This window comes from Plasmodium brasilianum, chromosome 7 (genome assembly GCF_023973825.1).
Source record: "Plasmodium brasilianum strain Bolivian I chromosome 7, whole genome shotgun sequence".
NCBI classification, from domain to species: domain Eukaryota; phylum Apicomplexa; class Aconoidasida; order Haemosporida; family Plasmodiidae; genus Plasmodium; species Plasmodium brasilianum.
This window is the reverse complement of record NC_090120.1, coordinates 1065814-1091034: the sequence shown is the minus strand read 5'-3', so window position 1 is coordinate 1091034 and position 25221 is coordinate 1065814. Positions and strand designations below refer to the sequence as shown.

Here is a 25221-nt window from a genome sequence, read left to right as displayed (position 1 = left end):
TCGTCTACTCTTTAAAAAAAGCCTATATGTAACTGAAGTGCATGAATGTTATTTTTAACTCTAATTTTACGTAATTTTTAGCGCTAATTTTACATAATTTTTAGCGCTAATTTTACGTAATTTTTACGCTAATTTTACGTAATTTTTACGCTAATTTTACGTAATTTTTACGCTATTTTTACGTAATTTTTAGCGCTATTTTAACATTATTATTAACGCTGTTTTTAACGTACTTTTTACTCCATTTTCAATGCAACTTTTTAACAATCTCGTTAAAATAAATGCATGTTATATAGAATTATGCGCATATATTTAAGTCTTCTTGCTTTCACTTAGATATAATAACATACCTTTTCTCAGCATTCATCTTTCATTTCAAATGTATAAACAAATAAACACATATAAATGTATAAATTTACGCATACACTTTTTACCTAAAATTTTATTAAAAGGGCATGTAGCTATATACATATATATAAATACGTATACATATAAGTATGGTAAACAGTACAGTGGTATCTATCTACTTTTGTGTATACGTTCATTTTACCATTATGCCGTAATATGTAGCCTCAGAGCTGCAGCTTTATTTTGTTTACTTTATGTTATATAGCTTTAATTTCTTTTTTTTAATTTTTTTCCTTTTTCTCCTATATTTTTTTTTTTTTTACCCCCTTTTCAATCTGCTCTCTTGCTAAATAAACTAATGACCATTGGAACTGACCTAATGACAAATACAATGCCTGCTAAAACCCTAACTTTATACTTCAACTCGTTTAGCAATATTTCTTTGGGGGATTCCTCATTCGTGTTATTTAACAAAAACATTTTTGAAAAGGAGAAAATGTGATAACAAAAGCAAAAATAAAAACAAAAAAAAGTTTAGTTCATGCGCGAATATTTAAGTATGAATTTTACTTATATATATGCATATATATTATATATACATACGTATGCATATTTATACGTATACTCTCATGTATGTACATATATATATATATTTACATAGGCTACACTGTTAATGCTATGCATTTTTTTAAAAAGGAAAAATAAAAAAGATTATTTCCTGTAAAAAGTAAATATAGTATCTTTTTATTTTTTTAAGTGTTTAATATCATAAAAAAATTATTCTTCTATTATTTCTATATGTTTACATACGTATACAATTTTAATAGGATTTTTTTTAAACAATTTTTTTTTGCAAAAGATCAAAAAAATTATTTCGCAAAGATGGGTTATAGTGACGTGAACATGCGCGTAATTTTATATATACATATATATATATAATATATGTATGTTACTATATATGTATACGAATCATGCTCATAAACGTAGCTATATAGCACATTTTAAATATATGTGCATATTTAATTTGTTGTGAAGAATAAAAAAATTGTTTAAGTGCTTAATGATTAATTGTAATGTTATGAAAATTTTTTTTTTTTTTCTTCCCATTTTTACGACATTTAACAGATTAAGTAGAAAAATATAAGTGAGAGATCCCATTATTTAAAAAGAAATGAAAAAAAAGCGCTTTCAATTCAAATTGGTATAAATATATATATTATATATATGTATATGTTTATATATGTAAAAATATATGAGTATATAATCAAAGAATGGGAAAATTTTAGAAATTCTTGTTTGTTAATAAAAACATTTATGGCATGAAATATATGTTCATTTTTATATTTACATTACGCTTTAAAAAAGGAATTTTTTTTTTTTAACAAAAAGATAGGTTAGAATACAAAGCCCGAATAAATAAGAAAATTTCGTTTTTCAACAATTACCTATTTCTACAGGCAACTACATGTATATTATATATATATATATATATACATGTTTTTGTATATATATACGTATATGTATGAGCGCGTATGCTTTGTGCATATATGACGAAGCCTATTAATCTCCATTTAGGAAACAACATTAAAATATTATTTCGCCCTGCAATATATAATAGCAGGTTGCCAACTTTTCGAAAATTATATATGTGCGTGGCTTTTTACCAATATGAGAAGAGCACAGGTAAATAACATTTGTGGGTGTACTAAAAAATTAATTTTTACATCTTTTTTACGATATATTGTTTGTGCATATAAATATATTATATGTGGGCATTACATATACTAATTAAACAAAGTAGTTATTTACCAAATGGAATGACCCATTTTGCAAAATTTTTACAGTAATATATTTTGTTAGGATTATTTGGCTTCATAATTTAACATATATGTTTATATGTATGTCGTTCACCCGGGAAAAAGCGTATAAGAGAACAAAACGCTGTAGGTATGAAAATGCTTTTTTCTTCAATTATTACATTCATCTTTTGAAGATGAATATAGAATAATATTATGTGGCCTTATTATTTTTTTAAAACTTTAAACCACGACAGTGTGTATATCCATTTGAAAAAAGAAAAAGGATTTATGGTTAAAAAAAAGAATATCCTGAACAGTACATAATTATTACGAAACAGTTCCTTTTTAATTTGTGTTTACTCTTCCTGCATAAGTACTTCAATGACAACATAAGTTACGAGAAGGTTACGCCTTTTCATATGTCGACGTTTAAGATTTCACGATAAACTTGGTGATAAAACGTTTCTTATATTTCGCGTGAACCTTTGTACATGTAAACACTATTATATACACACGTATATGCATACATATACACACACAAATATACGTACTTATATACATATGTATATACACACAAATATACATACTTATATACATATGTGTACACACACAAATATACATACTTATGTACATATGTATATACACACAAATATACATACTTATGTACATATGTACATACACACAAATATACATACTTATATACATACGTATATAAGCACAAATATACATATATATATTTACGTTAAAATACATACGATGAAAGGAATGCACAAAAAAACACATGTTAATTATATTAAAATTACGCTTTATCATTTTAGCTTCAATTTGTACATATAATACAATTTTAGCGTATTTTTTTTAAGCCCATAAAAAACATTTATGCTGCTAATTTATTTCATCTGTATTATTGCTTTTATTTGGTCACTGTAAACACAAAGCTAAGTTTTTGTTAAAACAAAATTATAAAGGAAAATTGTTTATTCCTTAACTTACAGTATAAATTACATTCCAAAATAAAAAAAAAAAAAAGAATAAGGAAAAGGAAAAAACGGTAAATACGTTACAATCATTTGATTATTTTTTTTGAACTATAACCTTATATCATTGAGTTTTTTTTTTTTTTTTTTTTTTTTTTTTGCTTATAGATTAAAAACTATTTTATTTACGAAATGTGTTCAAAAATAAGCTGTGTGCGAAATTAAACAAACAAAACAGTTTTAACAGACCAATTTTTTTAGTTTTCTTGTTATGTATACATAACAGAAACATAGTATTATTTTTTTTTTTTTTTTCTGCGTGTTCATATGCTTACCCTTCTTATAAAGAGAATACACTTGCACACACAATAGCCTAAAAAGTTCATGTAAATATATATACATACAAAATACTTATATATATACAAAATATATATAAGATACTCATTTGTGTATGGTACGACTCGTCCTGTATAAATTTAAATATTTGCCAAAAGAGGCATATATATTTAATAAATCATAATAAGCATACACACATAAGTATATATATATATATATATATATATATATATGTATGCATATATGAATATAATTCTTAATTTTTTTTTTGGTTTTTTTTTCTTTAGAGCGTTCATGAAAACGATATTCCTACAAATGTTGAGTTAAAAAAAAAAAGGCCTCATGAGTGCAGAAATAATAGGCAATTGAACCATTTAATTCTAGTTCTTTTTTATAGCCTATGTTGTGAATGTACATTTTTTATATAGCTTTTCTATATTAGCGCAGGAAAAAAATGACATACGCACACACATATGTGCACTTAAGCGTGTATATATATAATACATACATATATATATATATATATATATATATATGTATGTATATATATATATACGTACACATAAATATAAAATGACTAATAAGGGCAATGGATTTGCACATACGTAAAGAAAAGGACAACCCGAAAAAACGCCGTTGTTAACATTCATAGCCCAATATAATTTTAAAAATATAAAAAAATATGAATATTAATTTAGTGCATATACTATTTATTATTAATAATTAAACATCTTTGTTCCATTAAGGATAAAACCCCTTCTATTTTTTACCTTCATGCTCATAGTGCCTATTTCATGTATCACATTATTATGCTTTATCAATATATTTTTTTTTTTTTTTTTGCTTTAAAGCATTAATTTACGTATAAAAATTAAAAAATAAAAAAAATTATCCGCATGCAATTAAGGGGTCTTTTCATGTCTTTTTTTTTTTTTTTTCATGTTTTTTCTCTTTTTTTCTTTTTAATAGCGTGGGAAAATTTTAACAAACAAAATTGTTCTGAATAAGGGGAATGTGTCACTTGGTATTAACTCATTACATAAGATATATCTTTTGCTCATAAGCTTTCTTCTTACACACATATATATATACCCATATAAGTACATATATATATATATATTATACATATTAAGCTTTTATTATTACAATGGCATTTTGCTTCCCTTATTTTATATAATATTCAAAATATAATTCGATTAATTTATTTACTTTAAAATTTTATTATCTCTTAATGAATTTACTCTTTTTTTTATATAAAAAAAATTAAAAAAAAATTAAAAAAAAATCAATTTCTAAAATTTTAACCAAAAAAAAAAAAACGTATAAAAATGTAATAAAATTTCTATTTTGACTAATTTTTTATTTGTACATAAAATATGTTATATACATATATATATATATATATAACTCTTCTTTTTTTTTGTTTAAAAAAATAAAGATGGAAAAATTAATAATATTAGAAATATTGGTAATTCTTTATTATTTTATTTTTTTTTTTTTCCATTTAAAAATCTTGGAATATAGTATATAATTTTTATTTTTATAATAATAATTTAGTTTTATATGTATTTATAATACACCGAAGAAAAAAACAAAAACAAACTAAAACTAAAACATGCAAGCACTATTAAAAAAAGGGAAAGTAATAAAACATGTAACTGCTATTAAAAAAGGAAAAATAATAAAACATGCAACTACTATAATTAATAAAGGAAAAGAAAAACATGTAGATATAAACATTCATTTTATTACACCTAAATAATAAAGTAATATTTTATAAATATATATATAATTTACATATATATATGTTATATATATATATTTTATTTATATATATATTTATATATATATTATTTATATATATATATTACATATATAATATTTATATATATTATAAGCGTAATTGTATATATAAAATTGATGAGCAAAAACCAAAAAAAAAAAAAAAAATTGTAATGTGCAATAAATATTTTATATGTATTATATATTTATATAAATTTTTTTTATTTCCATATCTTTTAAAATATTTTGTTGTTATTATAGAAGAAAATGTTTGTACTTTTTTGAAATTATATTACTAAAAAGTGAAATGAAAGTATTAATAATTCTTTTTTTGTAATTTATACTTTATTTTTAAAACGATTTTTTTAGAATTACTTGAACGCTTTATTGTATATAAGTAAATAACCGTATTAAATATATTATTGTATGTATATATATATATATATATTATTGTATTTGAGAGTTTTTTCTAGAAACTTTAAGAAAAAAACGAATTGAACGTGACATCATATTAACTGCGATTAGTTTTTGTTTAAGAATTTTTCGAACTTATTTGAAATATTTTTCTCTTCGTCATTTTTTCTTTTTTTAAATTTAATTATAGAAAAAATTTTAATACTTGAATATAAAAACTTTATTTTTTTTTTTTTAACGAACTTTTTGTTCATTAACCAGATATTATTTATGTACATATATATATATATATATATATATATATATATTAACTTATTTTATTATGTTTACCCATAATTAGTTTTTTTAAAGGTAAAAAAATAAAAACGTTTGAAAGGAATTTGCAGTCTGTTTTGTATAAGTAATAAAGATATATATATATATAAGTATAATTTTGTATAAAGGTGTGCTAGCGAATACGTATTATACATATATGCATAATATTTTATGAGCAATTCATAATTTACATAATTAGTAACTAGAGTAAGATAGTAGTTACGAATAGTTGTTTTTGATCTGTTCATTACTTTTCATTTCTTTATTTTTCGGTTTTTTTTTCTTTTTTTTGACGTACACGATTATTACATATGAAGATATAAAGGAGGTTTTCTTACATAATTTAGTTTACAATTAATATTTTTAACATTTTGTCCTTGTTCCACATATTGCAACATTTATTGTGTATACACATATGTTTATGTGGTATGTCATATGTAAATATATGTACACACATACTCATATATATATATACATATATGTATATATACATATGTTTATATACGTACATATGTAAATATTTGTACCTTGCGTACATTTACGTGTTTAGGTGCCTATGCTTACCTAGATATACGTAATATACACTTCAAAGGTTATATATATATATATATATATATATATATGTATATATATACATGTATACATGTATGAATATTCAAAATTAATTGTATGCTGTTTGCGTAAAACATGAATTAAATTAAAAGGAATAGAAGATATAACAAGATTTTTTTATAAGGGGTAAATTGGTGAAAATTTAAACTTTTTTGTTTTCCGTTACTGCTATATAAAAATATAACACACATTATTGCATATAATTTTATATCCTTTTAATTAATTTTATCTCATTTTATTTAAAAAATAAAAAAATTAAATTAAATTGTACTTAACTATATCATACTGTATTGTTACCCTACATTATATCACGTTATACTATAATTTATATTATTATATATATATATATATATATATACATATACATATACGTATACATATACACATACATATATACCGTAATATGTATATATGTGTATACGTATAAACGAACATATATATAGAACAAAGATAAGTAAGAAAGAAGCAGCAAAATGACATCAGAAGAAAACGTAAACTACAACTCAATGAGATCAAATTCACATTCATCACAGGATAAAAAAAGTGTTGAACATAATTCGAATGAAAAAGTTTTAAAAGAAGATGAATCAGAAGTAGAAAAATTAAGACGATTAATTGCACCATTATCTAAAGAACAGTTAATAGATATATTAGCTACATGCGCTTTAACTCATCAAGATATACGTGAAAAGTGTAACGAAGCAGTAGCGTCATCACCTTCAACAAGAAGGCTAATGATCAGAAATATTCCATTTAGTACAAGAGATGACCAATTTTTAAAATATTTTGAAGCTTTTGGTGAAATTGAAGATGGTATAATAGTTAGGGAAAAAGAAGGTAGATCGAAAGGTTATGGTTTTGTTACATTTAAATATGTCGAATCTGTTCAGAAATGCCTAAAAAGTAGTCATACATTAGATAACAAAGAATTACAGGTACGTTTAGTAGCTGACCCTTTTACAGATCATTATCAAAATAAATTATTTGTTCGAAATTTATCTCAAAAAACGAATGTTGGTACATTACGAGATATTTTTGAAAAGTATGGTAAATTGGAAGAATGTGTTATAATACATGATAATGAAGGAAAATCAAAAGGTTATGGTTTTTTAACCTTTTCTTCACCAAAAGAAGCTTTTAAAGTTATGCAACAACCTGAACGCATTATTGATAATAGAGTAGTTTTCTTACATTTTGCTGTGTCCCAGAATTATAAAAAATATCAGAACAATCAAAATTATATAAAAAAAAATCAAAATTATAATTATTATCAAAAAAACAATATGAATAATCGTAACAATTTTGTTAGAAGAGCACCAGTGTATCATCACGATAATGATTCGCCAAATACTTTTAATTATCCGGTATCATTTGTTCCAAATGTATATACGAATGTTCCACAGGGGTATCAGCTGAACTATCCAGGTAATATGGATTCTTTTAATGCCTTCTATAACAATCCAAGATATTAAACTTTTTTTTTTCTTTCATTTTCATTCTTTTTTATCATTTTTTTTTTTTTTTTTTTGATATATTTGAAAATATAAAAATCCATATATTTATTTAATTGCTATTTTAGCTATAATTATTTGATATTTTTGCCTTAATTTTATATATATTATGTATTGAATGTGCATGAGCCTGCACATATGTATGTATACGTATATATGTATATATATATGTATATATATATGTATATATATGTATATGTTGTATATATATGTATATGTATGTATATGTTGTATATATATGTATATGTATGTATATGTTGTATATATATGTATATGTTGTATATATATGTATATGTTGTATATATATGTATATGTTGTATATATATGTATATGTTGTATATATATGTATATGTTGTATATATATGTATATGTTGTATATATGTATGTTTAATTACATAATACCTTTTTTTTTTAATAATTTTTCATCATTTATTATTTTCAAAATATGCTCACTTTATTTTTTTTTTTTTTTTTTTTTTTTTTTTTTTTTTACCTTGTTCTTAATTTTTCTTTTTGTCTACTTATTAACCCCTTTATTTATTATTTTAATTTTTTTTTTTTTGTAAGTATTTGCCTATATATATGTATACACACTTATATAAGCAAACAGTATGCACATGTATATATATAAGCATGTATATATTTGTGTCTTTATGTATATACATATATATGTATTATATATATATATTGTGTACATAATATGTCAATAGGGTCTACATATTATATGTATATGCATAAACAAAAAACGTTAATATAAAATAAAACTTGTTTTTATAATAAATAATTTTGACATATAACAGGAAAAATGCATAAAAAAAAGAATTTTGTTACATGTTATAAGTTGTAACATATATATATATATATATATATATATATATTATATATATATATTATATATATATATATATATGTATGTATATATATATAAGGTTATTGATACATGCTTTTATTTATTGTACACATATATTATATATATATATATATATATATATATATGAACATGTACATAAAATAAAAATCTGTTTGTGCAACATTTCTATGTCAACATATGTTTTTCGTTATGAACATAATAAAATTAAATAGCCTTTTTATTAGTATCATGTTTTAAATATATTTTCAACCCCATATTTTTGCAAAGATATCAAAACAGTTATTATACTACAAAACAAATTATAATATGAATTACTTGTTCTTTCAATACTATAAAAAAGAAAAAGAAAAAAAAAGATCATTAAATGATATTTTCCAATGAATTAATATCATTACATGAACATTTTTTTTTTTTCATTTTATACATAGAAAACGGTTAAAAAGTTAGAACATCATTATATGTTTTGATTTATCTATAATATATTGTTATAATATATTTATAATTGCTGGGGTGGATGGTGGAAAAAAATAATAAATAAATAAAAAAACGAAAAGATAAAAAAGAACATTTACACATTTTGATAATTTGTTATCACATCAGTATACATATGTAAGCTATTATATGTAAACTTAGTTTTTCCTTTTTTCCCTTTTGCTAAATAAAAGCAAACATTTTAAAATTTAACAAAAATTGCTTACATTTTTTCTTTACACCATGCCTAACTTACTATATTATAATAATTACTAAATTATTAGTAATTTTCGGTAATTCTTTAAAACACAAAAATGAATGAAAAAAAAAAATTGCAAAACAAAATAAAATGTAAAATTTTACACCTATCCACACAAGATGGCTGTAATGTAAGTTAGAAGCAGAGACCTCTTTTTTTTTTTTTCTTTTTTTTTTCACTTTTTTATTTCACTTTTTTATTTTACTTTCATAAATTTTTTATTACATATGGGAAAAAAAAAAAAGGAAGAGAGAAAAGAAGTAGCAGCTATGAATGTCTATATGACAAAGGGGAAAAATTAAAATAGAATAAAATAAAATAAAATAAAAAAAATGGATAGGCATACAAGTTGCAGAAAATTTTTTTCATTGAAATGTTACAACGTTATACATATGCATATACATCTATGTACGTACATGCATACCGCCATGAATGCCTCCTTGCGTGCATACATACACTTTTTTTCCCAACACAAGGCGGGAAGAAGGATAAAATATTAAAAAAAAAAATAATAATTTAAAGAGAGAAAAACAATTACTATTACAAGCTACTAACTTAGGCAAATGTGTTAAAGCGCCCTAGAGCTTGGATATATCTAAAGAATAACATTTAAGAAAAAAAAAAAAGAAAAAGAAAAAAAAAAAGAAAAAGAAAAAAAAAATTGTATCCACATAAAGCACATGAAATTAAAATACGAGAATGTTTGACAAAACAAAATATATCAACAATAATTTTACACTACATCAAAAGAAAGGGGAAAAAAATAAGAAAACAAATAAATTGCAAAGTGAAAATGACTCCATCCAAGTTACATAAATTGAGCTACTGGGAAGAAGTTTATAAAAATGAATTGGAAAATTACGAAGAGTCAAATATTGAATTAGAAGAATGGTTTGAGGAAAATTGTGATAAAATAATTAATTGGATTGACAAAAATTTTAAAGAAAAAAAGAGTATATCAATACTTGATATAGGCTGTGGAAATGGATTATTCTTACATAAATTATATAATAGAGGTTTTTTAAATTTATATGGTTTTGATTTTTCAAATAGTGCTATAGAGTTAGCCAAAAAATGGTTTAATATTAATAATGCGAACAATATATATGTACAAGTGTTAGATATTTGTAATATTGAAAAGGAGTTAAATAAAAATTCGAAATTAATGAATGACTATAAATTATTAAATGATAAGGGAACATTTGATATATTTTTTATGAATAATAAACAGAATGAATATTTTAAACAAATATCATTTTTCTTTCGATGGCATACACTTTTATGTATTACATCATGTAACGCATGTAAGGAGGAAATATTATATATTATTAACAACTTCAACAAGAGCTGCTCAAAATTTAAATTATCTTTAATGGATGAAATATTCTATGAATCCATAACATTTTCGGGAAGAAGCGGTCAGATTATTACTACATTGATTTTTAAATGTTCCTAACTTTTGAAACCCAAATTTTATGGAAATATTTTAAGCTGTACAAGTTAGGAATTCCTTAATACTATATTATTAATAGCATTTTGGAACGGTATGTTATTTGTCATTTTTTCCTTAGCAAAATGAATAGAATGCTGAATTTGGAGAAAGGACCCATATGCATTTGTATATACGTGAACGTGTTAGTAAATATTCGAACATGTATATATGTGTACATAAATCTAAATACATGCACATGTTTCTAAATAATCAGCGAATTGATAGCTTGGTAGGACTAAATGAAACAAAAAAATAAGGCATATCAAAAAGGATTCGTTTGTACATTCTTGTAATTATTCCTTACATCATTGTGTGAAATATAATTGTGTCTACATGAGTCGTTCATGTAATTTATAGTACTTCAGATGTTTATTCCTGTAATTGCTCTACTGATAAAACATCGATAATGTAATAATAAAGTAATGGTGTAGCAACAGTAAAGTAATGATAAAATGAAAAAATTAAAATCAGATGTTTACGTTTTGATGGGAAGAATTAACGTTGTTGATTTTTTGTTCATTTTTTGTTGATTTTTTGTTCATTTGTTCATTTTTTTTTTTGTAATTTTTTTTTAATTCTTTAATTTTTTCTTTTTATTTTTTCTTTTTATTTTTTCTTTTTATTTTTTCCTTTTTTTTTTTTTTACTTTTTCCGATTCGTTTCCTTATTTGCGAGTCGTTCTTTTTTTGAACTGAAATTGTTCGAAACAGTGTGCAAACAAAACAAAACAAGCGTATTTATAAAAATATAGAAAGCCGCGAAAAGTATTTTTTTACGTAAATATATGTGCTTCACAAATTATTTGAAAAGAGGAAACTCTACATGTTACGGAATTTTTCAATAAAAAAAAGTATAATTAAATACAACACAAAAAATTAAAAAATTGAAAAAGCAGGCGCCTGTTTAATTTCCTTTTCCTATTTTTTATGTTCAGTTTAACCGACAAAAAGATAAAAAAATAATTCTACTAAAAGTGTGAATCCTCAAATGACAGTTGTGCACACATAAAATATTATGTGTGCATATATGTATATATATATATATATATATATATATATATATGAGTGTTACGTTCGGCCTTATAGATGAAAAAAAAAGGTTAACATTTCACGTTTTAAGTTAACTCAGGTCATTCATGCGTTTCATATATTTTATGTATTTCATGCAGTTCATGTAGTTTATGTATTTCATGCAGTTCATGTAGTTTATGTATTTCATGCAGTTCATGTAGTTTATGTATTTCATGCAGTTCATTTAGTTTATGTATTTATGTTTCTCCTTCAATGTATGTACCTATATTATGTAAGCATATGAGTTTTATTAGTATTTTTTCTTTATTACATTTATTTTTTTGTTCTCTCATTTTATCTTTCATCTTTTTCTTCATGATTTAGTCATGTTCTTTTCACTATTTCTTAACTTTTTATAAACATTTTTTTTATTTATTTTTTTTTTTTATTTTATTCTTTTTTGTCGTTTCTATTATTTTTTATAACCTTAAGGAGAGCTTTTTTAATGGCTCTTTTTGCATAACACGAATATACCGCATACTTTCAAAAAGAAGATAATTTTAATCTCTTTCAAATAAAAATCGTTCGTACATTTTAATGAACGATAAGCTAACAATTTGTTAGAAGATGTATTATTTGAATTTTACGTATAGCTATAATTAATACTCCTTAGTAAACATAATGGACCAAAAAAGGGAAAAAAAAAAATACAACTGATTATGACACAGTAAAATACAATACAGTACAACACGATAAAGTACAACACGATAAAGTACAACACGATATAGTACAACACGATATAGTATAATACAACATATTAAGTGTGGTTTACCTTTTTCGAACGCCCTAAGATGATTAAAATTATTTTATGTGTCCTTCTAACTTTTGCATTTACTATGAGTATGTTATTTTAAGCGCAAAAGGATGAAAGATTAATTATGTGAAAGAAAAAGAAATGTTGTTTGAGAGAATTTGGAATGGGATGTTTTTATTTTTTTATTTTTTTTCAAAGTCTGATGAAACTACAAAATGTTCATTCGTACTTTTTTCTTTTTCTTATTTTTTTTCTTTTCCTTATCCACTTTATTAATTCTTCATTTTTTCCTTTTTTTTTTTTTTTTTTTTTTTTTTTTTTCTGAGTATAGACACCAGTGTTGACTCGAAAAATGCAGCTACAAATAACATATCTTACATATCGGCAAAGCATAACATTCGTAGATGCAAGCCTTATTTATCCATTTTTACAAGAATGAAGAATTACACTATTAAGACTATATATAAGACAAAAGTTAATCTTAAAATGTGGAAGAAGCTGTACACACAATATATGTTATCGATATCTGACGCAATGATAAAATTTTTTTTTTTTGTTTTTTCTTTTATATTCAATTTGTAGCTTTTAACATATGTAAATGATATAAACAATTTAAATTTATTAAATGACAAGAATGAGTTTTATTTGATCTCCCTACCACTTAGCGATAAATTTAACCCGTTCGATGGTAAGTACGTTTTTGTAAATTTTGTATAGTACCTTCCCATGTATGCACTTGTGGAATGTGCACATAAATCATATACTGACCAATTGAAATACGTATAAATAAACATGTACACGTAGAGGAATTATGTGAGCTTATCAAAATTTTTTTTTTTTTTCATATATTTATTTATTTTATTGCATTCTTGAAACTTACTAAAATGATTTAGGTACATTTTGCCATAACAATATTCAGCATAGTGATAAAGCCTCCTTACCTTTATTTATATACGATCTAGTAAAATTAAAAAAAAAGAAAAAAAGAGTTACATAATTTTGTGTTATATGTGCACACATTGTTATAGACAATATAGTACAGATCATTTGCACATGGGTTTGAATAAACGCTCTTTTGTTACTTCATCTCTTTTGTTACTTCATCTCTTTTGTTACTTCATCTCTTTTGTTTACATTTATCTATGCAGCTACTTAATAAACATATTGAAGTTCCTTGGAATTTTGTCATCGAAAAAGTTGATATAAAAAAAAAATTAATTTATCAAAATATGAGCATGCTCGATGTAAACAAGCTGTGTGAGTACCAAAATATTAACAGTAAGTGAGAAGAAGTGTGAAAGGATGGAGGGAAAGGCTGTTGACTCTGTCTTATAAAAGACTATTTCCTTTTGTTTTCTTCATTCTGTTTTGTTCATTTTTATTCATCTGTTCATTTTGTCTCTTTTTTTTTTCTAACCTTTTATGCTTCCTTTATAGAACTAGACAGGGTTTTCATCAACGTTTTGGATTTCAAAGCAAAAAAAAATTTTATCTTTTTGCCAACTTGGGTTATGAAATCGTTGCAGCTGAAGTTAGGCAGGAAAATGGATAAAACAATAAATATATAAAAATAGAAGGCGCTTGAAATTTAGATAATTTATTTATGTATTTTCTTTTCACCATTATTTCTTTTTATTACTGTGAAATTTTTATTCTATTATATTTCATTATATTTTATTATATTTCATTATATTTTATTATATTTCATTATATTTTATTATATTTCATTATATTTCATTATATTTCATTATATTTTATTATATTTCATTATATTTCATTATATTTTATTATATTTTATTATATTTCATTATATTTCATTATATTTTATTATATTTATATATATATATTATTTTTTAGCTGCTTCGACGTAGTAAGACTAAGATTCGTAAAATTGGACACAGCCTCCAGTGTTATTTTGCAGCCACACCATAAAAAGTTCTTTGAAATGAGCGAGCCAAAAGTTAAAAAAGGAAAAAAAAAAAAAAAAATAAATAATATAATATGATATAATGTAATACAATATGATATAACAAAATAAAAATGTAACTATAATTAACATTATAATTATAATTAAAATATTTAAATAATTATCGAATTGTAGTATTCACGAATTACGCATTTATTTTATTTTATTTATTTTTTTTTTTTTTCTACTTAATACATCTTATTGATAGAAAAAATTAGAAGAGAAGTTAAGGTACTATTCTTGCCTTACAAAAAACAGCACAATACGTATTAACTACGACTCCTTTGACTACTATTTTGACATTATTAGACTTGACACTGGTAAGGAATTAAAATTATAAAGGGATTGGCAAATCTAGGTGCAAAGAGCACATAACGATTTGAGATTTCATCATATATACATCCCGTTTGCTCGTTCGCGTTTTGTATCTATCTATAGATATATCTATCTATTTATCTATCTATTTATCTATCTATTTATCTATCTATTTATCTATATCTATATATATATATGTGCACAGCCTACACACATACATAACGTGTTTCTTGTTTCCGCTTTCCATTTTTGCAGAAAAAAAGAAAAATGTTGAAGTGGCTTCTATACAAGATGCGGATGTGGTTTTTGATTTCGTAAAGGAAAAATATAATACATAAAAGGAAACAGCTACAACTGCAACTACAACTACAACTATATTTGATCGTTTAAAAAAATTTTTTTTCCCCATTCTTAGCTCCCAACCGTATTTGAATTTCCAAATCCTCCTGTTACCGTCATGCTTATGTTTTTAACTGTAACTTTTTCAAGTTTATTTATTTTGTAAAAATCTCATAAAAGGTTGTATATTAGCACTGTTTTGTTTTGTTATATATATATATATATATATATATATATATATACATTTAAGAATTATATACATATTCGAATTATACACATATTCGAATTATACACATATTCGAATTATACACATATTCGCATTATACACATATTCGCATTATACACATATTCGAATTATACACATATTCGCATTATACACATATTCGCATTATACACATATTCGCATTATACACATATTCGCATTATACACATATTCGAATTATATACATATATATATAATAAGAAAACCGTACAGGAGGTGTTTGCTTGTTAATTCATAAATAAAAAAGATCATAAAGAGAAAAAAATATAATAAACATTGAACAGTAAGCAGGAAAGAGTAAACAATAAATAAATAAATAAGATATTTGATGACACAAAATTAATTTGAAAAAAAAATGAAAACAAAGGCATAAACAACCAGATGATGTATAATCAAAAAAAAAAAAAAAAAATAAACTAAGAATGTAATGAGGGTTTTCCATAAAAATCGGAAAATTAAATTGGTAGTTTACTGTCATACATTAGGCACGTGAAGATGTGAATTCTTGAAAAAATAAAACAAAATAGGATAACAAAAGGGAATGGGAATGAAGGAATAGTACGAAGAAATGATACGAAGAAACGGTAAGATGATGTAACAAGACAAAGTAACAAGACAAAGTAATAAGATAAAGTAATAAGATAAAGTAATAAGATAAAGTAATGAAATAAAGTAATGAAATAAAGTAATGAAATAAAGTAATGAAATAAAGTAATGAAATAAAGTAATGAAATAAAGTAATGAAATAAAGTAATGAAATAAAGTAATAGGACAAAGTAATAGGACAAAGTAATAGGACAAAGTAATAGGACAAAGTATTAAGACACGGTAATCAGACAAAGTAATAAGATAGGGTTATCAGAAAATGTAAAGAAACATAGTAATAAGCTGATGTAGTATGACGAAATAGTAAGGCGAAATTAATTTTTTCTCCTCAGGGGAATTAACGCAACGTGAAGGATAAATTAACATCAAAAAAAAAAAAAAAAAAAAAAAAAAAAAAAAAAAGAGAGAAATATGTAGAAAGGTAGAAGAAGCGAAGGAGAGAAATGAAATTATAAAATGCAAAACAAATACAAAATGGCAAGAAATTACACTAATGCAGTTAATAAAAAAAAAAAAATAAAATAAAACCAATAAATGGTCGTAAAGCAGAAAAATGGAAACACCTCTAATCGCACGTTTCGCAAACCCCGCAAAGGAGATTCTTATCTTTTAAACATTTCAAATGGTAAAGATGATTACAAAAAAAAAAAACGATAACATTATTTTTAATTTCTTTTTCTTCATTGAACGCATTAGAATCATGATATATGTTATTTAAGCAAAGGGAGCAAAAGGAGGAAAAGTTTGAAATATACGGGCTGTTATTATAAACTTGATCATATAAAAAATGGTTAGCTGGCAGATGTTTTTGAATATGAAATATGTCCTTCTTGGTATTTTCAGAATTATTATTGTCCTTTATATATGGTAATAACATATCTGCTTCTCTTGAATTATCATTTAAAAAATAATAATCATTGATGTCTAATAATTTTAAGTCGTTATTTTTAATTTCTTTTTTAATCTTTCCATTATATATAGCATAACCTCTTTTTTTTATTTCCTTAAAAAAGTTAAATGTCTCTGTTTTTTCGCTAACTAATATGTTGTTGTAGTTTTCACAAAGATCGTTTTTATAAAATAATTCCTGTAGTAAGTTAATCAGCATCATGTAATTCATGTCATAATATATGTCATAATTTATGTTATGAACTAAATAGCTCTTAATTACGTTTTCCTTAAATGCATTTAGTTTCTCTGTTTTTTTCCAAAACGATAGATAATAATTATTGTACGTTATGTAGTTCTTGTAGGTGTGAGTTTTGTTTTTATTTTTATTATTTTTATATTGATTTTTTTTATTATTTTTATATTGATTTGTTTTATCATTTTTACATTGATTTGTTTTATTATTTTTATATTGATTTGTTTTATTATTTTTATTATTTTCATTTTTGCTATTTTTATTTTTATTTTTTTTTTTTCCTTCATTTTGCTTTTTCCCATAATTATTAATATCAACTAAATAATTTTTGCCTTTTTTGTCATTCTCCTTATTTTTTTCATAATACAACTGATACATAATTTCCTTATCTAAGATATCACTCTTTACAAATTTGTGTACATACGACTCTATACAGTCATAAGACCTGCCTCTGTTTCTGTTATTATCCACTGTTTCATCATATTCCTTCTTGTTCACGCTCGTATGCGCACTTTTTGGAACTGGACTTCTCTGTTTTGCTATGTCATCATCTATCTTTTCAACTGCTTCCTTTTGCCATTTATTCTTCATAGAGCTATTATGGTAAAGCTCACTTGTGTTGTGATCACTTGTGTTGTGATCATTCGTGTTGTGATCACTCGTGTTGTGATCATTTGTGTTGTGATCATTCGTGTTGTGATCACTCGTGTTGTGATCACTCGTGTTGAGCTCACCTGACCTGTCATTATTATTCTTCATTGGACAAACTACTTTTTTAAAACCATAAGTGTTACCGTCGAAGTTGCCTTTCATGTTGACTTCAGAACTTCCTCTAAATTTTCCTTTATTTTTTTTAATTTTTCGATTTGTCTTCAATCGAAAGTTCTTCGCTTGTAGCGCAAGGCAATACGGGATATTAATTTCTTTTCCCTCCGCTCCATCCATTCTTTTAGCATTACTTCTGGTATTTATGTAACTGTCGATACGTTGACTGCTCCTAGGACGAACATCACTGAATTCATTTTGTCTATGTCTGCATAGACTGATAGTACTTCGATATGGGGAGTTAACGTATATATCATCATCAATTAAAGTGTTTCTACTAGTACTACTATGTATTACATTTGTTGAATCTCCTTGTGCCATATGTATATTATTATTACACCATTTTTTATTTAATTTTATGTGTTGTACATTTCTTTTGGTAGTAGCACAATCTGTTGAAGCCATGTATTCATATACTTTCTTCTTAATATCTTCACTAATGGTTATATTGTAACATGTCATAATATAATATATTTCTGCATAATTGTTCATTTTTATATATATATTTAACCCTCTATTAATATAACCAAAGATTACATATATAAATGCTTTTACATGGAGAAAGAAGTTAAAATCATTTTTGCAATACTTGGACTCTTCTTTTATCAGATCAAATAGATTCATCATTTTTTCCTTTTTCACATGCTCATGTAATAAATACTTGTACAGTAACATAACATATTCATTCTTAAAATAAATTAGCCGACATTTAGCAGCTGTCCCTGTTTTCAAATTTGCACCACTGTTGTAAGGTACGTTATCTCCACGGTCTGTTTGGTTTGATTCTTCCATCCTGCTTGCCTCTTCTTTTCTTTTTTCTTTCTCCGTTTCGTTTGTTTCTTCTATTCTTTTTGCTTGTGCCTCAATGTGCACAACTCTTTGCCCTCCCGATAATGTCTTTACTGTGTGGCCCTCGTTCTCCCCCTTATGAGCTCCGTTACAACTATACTCCAACTTGTTGCTGTTTCCCCCCTCGAGCAAACTACTGTTATTTGAATAGAGGAGATTGAAAAAGGAAATTAAGAATAGAACAACCTTAAAGCTAATATAGGCGTAATACTTGTTTATGTAATGCATTAATAATGTCGGTTCAAAGATGAATATTAAAAATACAAATAAGTTAATATGCTTACTTAAATGTTTTATATCTTTTATTTTTTTTACATATTTATACAAAAAAAAAGGTTCTTTTTTTAATTTTATTATCATATCATTTGGATTAAAAAAGTATTCATAAATACCTTTTTCATTTACATATCTAAGAACTAATAATTTAACAGCTTTTTTTAAGCTTATTTTACACAATAATATTACACTAGTATCAGTTATTTCTCTAAGTACTTGTAAACTACACTGATTTAAGTAATCAAATACATTTTTTTTCTTCATATGAAGTAACATTCTTATTATCTCTACCTTCTTTATGTTATTACATTCTTTATCAAAAAAGGCGAGATTATTTGCAGAGCTGTCATTTGCAAAATCCCTGTTCATTGGAAAACACTTATTCGAAAAGTAATCATTCGCAAAGTAATCATTCGCAAAGTAATCATTCGAAAAGTAATCATTCGAAAAGTAATCATTCGAAAAGTAATCATTCGCAAAGTAATCATTCGAAAAGTAATCATTCTTAATGCTCTTAAAAGTAGTAATCTTGTCATTTTTAAAACTGCACCTTTTTGTTCCTTTACTCCTAACCATATCACACAGTATCACATGGTTGTTATCATTATCCGGAAAGTATTTTTTTTTTTTTTTTTTTTTTTCTCTTTTTCTATTTTCTACTATTATAACGTTGTTTTTATAATGGTCAGACTTACTTTTTTCAAATTTACCCCTTTCACTTGTACAGTTATCCACTTCATTCGCTCCGTTATTCGTTTCACTCGTCCAGTTACCCCTTTCACTAACCAATTTATCCCTTTCCTCTTTTTTCTTTTTTTTTGCCATATCCTCTTCAAGCCCACTATGATAATAATCTATTTTTTCTTCATTCGACGTCTTCATGTTTAAGCTACTTTTCTTTCTTTTATTGTTATATTCATGATGATGCTGTGGGTGATTTTCAGGACTCATCGAGAAAGAAGTGAATACACTGTCAGTAATATGGTCATAGTAATATTTCTGCTCCAAGGATTTGTTTATTTTTTCTGTACATTTGTTCTTCTTCTCCTTGGAAATGTTGTTAACAATAATATTTTTTTTTTGTGTGCATTTTTTACTATTACTCGCTTCGCTGCTATTTGCTTGTGTATTACTTGCTGTTGTATTATTAATGCACCACGTAAAATTATTCTTTTTTTTACTGTTACTGCTGCATAATCGTACGTTGCGTGAGTATACACGTGGGATGAATATGTTGAACTTAAAAAGAATATCAAGGAAAATATCTAAAACGATTTGTTTTTCTGCGCTGCTCTTTTTCCTTCTTAGGACTGTAAGATCATCACCCGTTGCGTCGCTTCTATGGTTGCTGCAGCTACTGCTATGGCTGCTACTTCCACACGCATAATTGTTATTACCGATATCTCTACCTAAGTTACAATTGCTTTCTCCCTTTTTTTCACAAGGCTTATTCTTATTCTGACTCTTCTTTTCCTTTTCCTTTTCCTTTTTTTTTTTTTTTTTTTGATTTCTACTCAACGCGGGGGGCAATATATGATGGCGAGTGGTCAGTTTTTTATTTATAAGGGAAAAATCGTCCTTCAGGTAAAATATTATTTGCTCACTTAACATATAAACATTTAACTCATCAGGAGATGACGTTTCATAATTTTTTCGAAATTCATAAACATCAGAGAATAACAAAAAAACTAGAAATCTGTTAAATATATTTTTCGTTAAGAAAAAGAAAAAACTTTTTTTCTGTTCTTTCTGCACACAAGTTTTATTTATTTGTTTTTTTTTATGTTTACCAATATTGCTATTTTTACAACTTTTACGAATATTACTGTTTTGATTATCTTTACTATCTTTATCACTCTTTGTTTTATTGTTTCTACTGTTTTTACAAATTTTACAATTTTCGCAATTTTTACAATTTTCGCAATTTTTACAATTTTCGCAGTTTTTACAATTTTCGCAATTTTTACAATTTTCGCAATTTTTACAATTTTTGCAATTTTTGCAATTTTTGCAATTTCTACAATTTTTACAATTTCTACAATTTTTACAATTTTTACAGTTCTCACTATTTTTATCACATTTTGCTCCTGTGTTTTTTTTGCTAAGTTGTTTTATTCCTTCGAATTTTTTTTTTTTTTTCCTAGTCATCAAGTAATTAAGAACATACAAAATGCTCCTAATATTTTTTTTTTTTTTTCTCTTAACTTTCATTTTTTGTGATAACAATATTTGTCCTTTTCTACTACCTTTTACTTTATGCAGTATTGAACTATTACTGGTACATTTTTTGAGAATTTTTTTTTTTTTTTTTTTTTTTTTTTTTTTTTTTTTTTTTTTTTTTTTTTTTTTTTCTCCATATTCTTTTAGTTTTCTGTAATAGAGGGAAAGAATATATAACTTTCTATGGTGAAAAAACATTTTTATGATATTATAGATAACCTTATCTTTATTATGAAAATGTTTATACAAAGTAGCAACAATTTTTGTAGCAAGGAAATATTTTTTATATTTAAAACAAGAATGTATTAATAGTAAACCAATATCAGATAATTCATTTCTATATTTTTCATTTCTCTTTAATTCATTTAAAATAAAAAAAAGGTTCTTTCGATTTTTGCTATTTTTTACGATATATTCAAAAAAGAATTCTTTTACACTTTTTGCCCGAAATTGCAAAAAGGTGTTATTACCATATATGTATAGGAAGCTAGACTGGTTTACTGTATATTCGTTTACCACAGATTCATTTACTCTAGTATCATTCTTATCTCTTCTTTTTTTTTTTATCCCATTAATTAGCATTTCTTTATGAAGATAACTGTACTGATATATATTTAACTGGTCAGTGTTATTGAAAATGTGCTCACGGTGGAGCCTGGTCATGTATTTGCAGTTACTAAAGTATCTTGCGCAGCAGTCTCGAGCGCTACTTTCATCATGCCCATTCCTGCTTTTAGTGCCAATAAGATAACAACTGTGGCTATTATTGTTACTATCATCATTATTATTATTGTTATGATAATGTATAACAGGAGTACCTTCCTCATGGTTAATGCAAATCTTTTGCCCTTCTCCAGACCCCAAAAATGTATTGTCCAAAATGATGCTGCTTCTATACATTAAGTAATTATTATTTGTTAAGATAAGATGTTCTAGACATGTTCCCCACCCTTTAACTTTTTTCCCCTTCTCAAATGAGCAGTTACTACTAAAGGTTATTATTGACATGTAAAATGTATGATCCTTTAATGCTTCTATACTGTCGTGGTAATATGCACTTATGCTTATTATAAAATTATCTAATGAAAAATCATTCATAACACGAACTTTTTCAATTTCGTTTATTTTTTCTATTTTTATAATTTTAATATTTTTTTCCTTGGCAATTATAAATATATCTCTTTTAATTTCGCATATATGAATCAAATGATCATTTCCTCTTATTTTTTGACCCAAAGTATTTTGCTTATCTATATCATTCCGTACATTGTTTCTGCAGTAGTCGTCATCTGTTCCTTCTCTTGCCATTCCGTATCTCATGTTGTACTTCATTTCACTCTTCATGTCGCTTATCTTTCCATTTACCCCTTCATTGGTTCTGCTATACATCCTGTTAAATACCTTCTTCACATTTTCACTATCATATAATAACATACAATCACCACTACCATTTTTCTCTTCATTTTTATCTCTTTTCTTACCATTACAAAATTCTTCGTTCGGTGGAATGGCCAAAAACCCCATCCCACAATCCGAAGGAGGACAAGTTAAATTAATATTAGCAACTTTCGTTTTATCAAAAAAGTTTATGACGAAAACTGAAAAATGTGTACATATGAAAATATAACAATTATGCCAATATAAATTTAAAATTTGTCGCTCTTTAAAAATGACTGTGTTGTTTATGTGAAATTCATAAATATACATAACAGAGACTACCTTATTTGATGATAATATGCAAATATTATTATTATGGTAATTATCGAAGCAAGGATTTATTATGCTGCAGTTTAAGTATTTTATATTATAGCTAATAATCTCATTATAAAAAAATGCTTTTGTAAAAATTTTCTCTTTTTTATTTAATTTCATGTACTTTTCCTTATTTAGGTACCCATTAATTTCGTCCACACCTTTTTTTAAATTATAACCTTTTGCGTTCTGATTACCTGATCGTTCATAATTATTGCTGCAGATTTTTATGCAGTCACTATTACACATATTTAAATTATAACTTCTCACTACATTTGTTATATTTAAATAAATAAGATAAAGGTTATCCAAATTGTCGATAAAACACATGGCATTTTTTTTTTTATTAATGGACAAATCTTTTATAAGCGTATTACTAACTTTTCTGTTCATAACATTGTTAAAGTTTTTATCAAAAATACTTACAATTCCACCTGAACAAGCAATTAAAAAAATACTTTCGTAAATATGTAGACCTGTGATGAAGCAGCCTTTAAAATCATGGGTTGTAAAGTTATCTCCGCAGCTACATGGGTTGTTCTCGTCTTTACCTACTTCACCATTGTTCACGGTAGTGGCACTAATAGCAGCAACAGCAGTTGCAGTAGTGCAATTGGCAACACGTTTACTTCTAGTACTATCGTTGTTTTTATCTTCTACATCCATGCAGCAATTGTTTATTAAAATTTCCTTTAAATCTATGTACTGATAATAAATTTCCATATTTCTATACTGGTCATATTTTTTGAATTTTCTTAAATTTAAACATCTGTGAATGTATTTTTTTTTTTTCTTCTTTTTCTTACAACTTTTTAAATCCACATCCTCGAGTCGCTTTCGCCTATGTAGGGGGAGTAAGAAATTCCGAAAATTCATCATTTCGCTAAATAGAGATCACTGAGCGAAGATTTTCGAATTTTTTTTTTTTTTTCAAGGGTCTTGCCATATGCACAATTATACATATAATTGCAGTGCAGGTATTTATAGATTTCATTTTCAACTGTTTTCGTGAAGCATGTTCAAACAGGAATAAGAAGGTTCAAATATTTTGCAGGTAATTTCAAAATTTAACAAGAAATTTTCAAGCTTTTTTTTTTTTTTTTCGCTATACATGTGATCTTTATTCCATTCTACATTTTATATGTTAACCTTTCTCAAAAAAAAAAAAAGAAAAATACGAAAAAAACGAAAAATGCGAGAAAAACTAAAAATTTGAAAAATTTGAAATATATGAAAAAAAATTAAAAATTCGAAAAAAATGAAAAATATTAAAAAAAAAAAATAATATATGCGCTTTTTAATTTATTATTTCCCCTTTCCCCCTTGCAATTTTTCGTATATAATTGCTTATATAAATATGTTTATAAAATGTTCTTGTAATTCTTCCTCAGTACACAAATCGGTATCTGTGGTTACTACAATTTTCAAAAAGGCGCAAGATTAGCCTTACATTTATATAAATCTAAATAATTAATATACATGTAATAAGGGATTGGCGTTAAAGAATTTGTCTTATTTTCGTTCATTTTATGAGGACTTTATTTTATTCTCTTGAGAATATCCTTAAAGGGGAATAACTTATTTTCGTTTTACCTCGTCCAATAATATCATTTTATGGATTTATTTGAACTTTGTGTCTTTTTTCCATTGGAATTG

The 25221-nt window shown here is 24.8% G+C and overlaps 4 protein-coding genes across 4 annotated transcripts; 3 read left to right on the top strand and 1 right to left on the bottom strand.

Moving 5' to 3' along the window:
- Positions 1-7056: 7056 nt before the first annotated feature.
- MKS88_001953 (RNA-binding protein musashi) lies at positions 7057-8055 on the top strand (the record flags this gene model as incomplete). The annotated part of the gene is made up of 1 exon (XM_067214925.1): positions 7057-8055. The coding sequence occupies one exon, from the start codon at positions 7057-7059 to the stop codon at positions 8053-8055; it is 999 nt and encodes a 332-aa protein (XP_067074254.1).
- A 2433-nt stretch (positions 8056-10488) lies between these two features.
- On the top strand, positions 10489-11151 carry MKS88_001952 (methyltransferase; the record flags this gene model as incomplete). Its single annotated transcript, XM_067214924.1, has 1 exon — positions 10489-11151. The coding sequence occupies one exon, from the start codon at positions 10489-10491 to the stop codon at positions 11149-11151; it is 663 nt and encodes a 220-aa protein (XP_067074253.1).
- A 1897-nt stretch (positions 11152-13048) lies between these two features.
- MKS88_001951 (ubiquitin fusion degradation protein 1) lies at positions 13049-15630 on the top strand (the record flags this gene model as incomplete). Its single annotated transcript, XM_067214923.1, has 9 exons — positions 13049-13097; positions 13343-13485; positions 13594-13699; positions 13905-13972; positions 14160-14289; positions 14449-14542; positions 14869-14971; positions 15186-15297; positions 15548-15630. 9 exons carry the CDS (start codon positions 13049-13051, stop codon positions 15628-15630), a joined length of 888 nt encoding a protein of 295 aa, XP_067074252.1.
- A 1434-nt stretch (positions 15631-17064) lies between these two features.
- Positions 17065-24441, bottom strand: MKS88_001950 (uncharacterized protein; the record flags this gene model as incomplete). Its single annotated transcript, XM_067214922.1, has 1 exon — positions 17065-24441. One exon carries the CDS (start codon positions 24439-24441, stop codon positions 17065-17067), a length of 7377 nt encoding a protein of 2458 aa, XP_067074251.1.
- Positions 24442-25221: the final 780 nt, after the last annotated feature.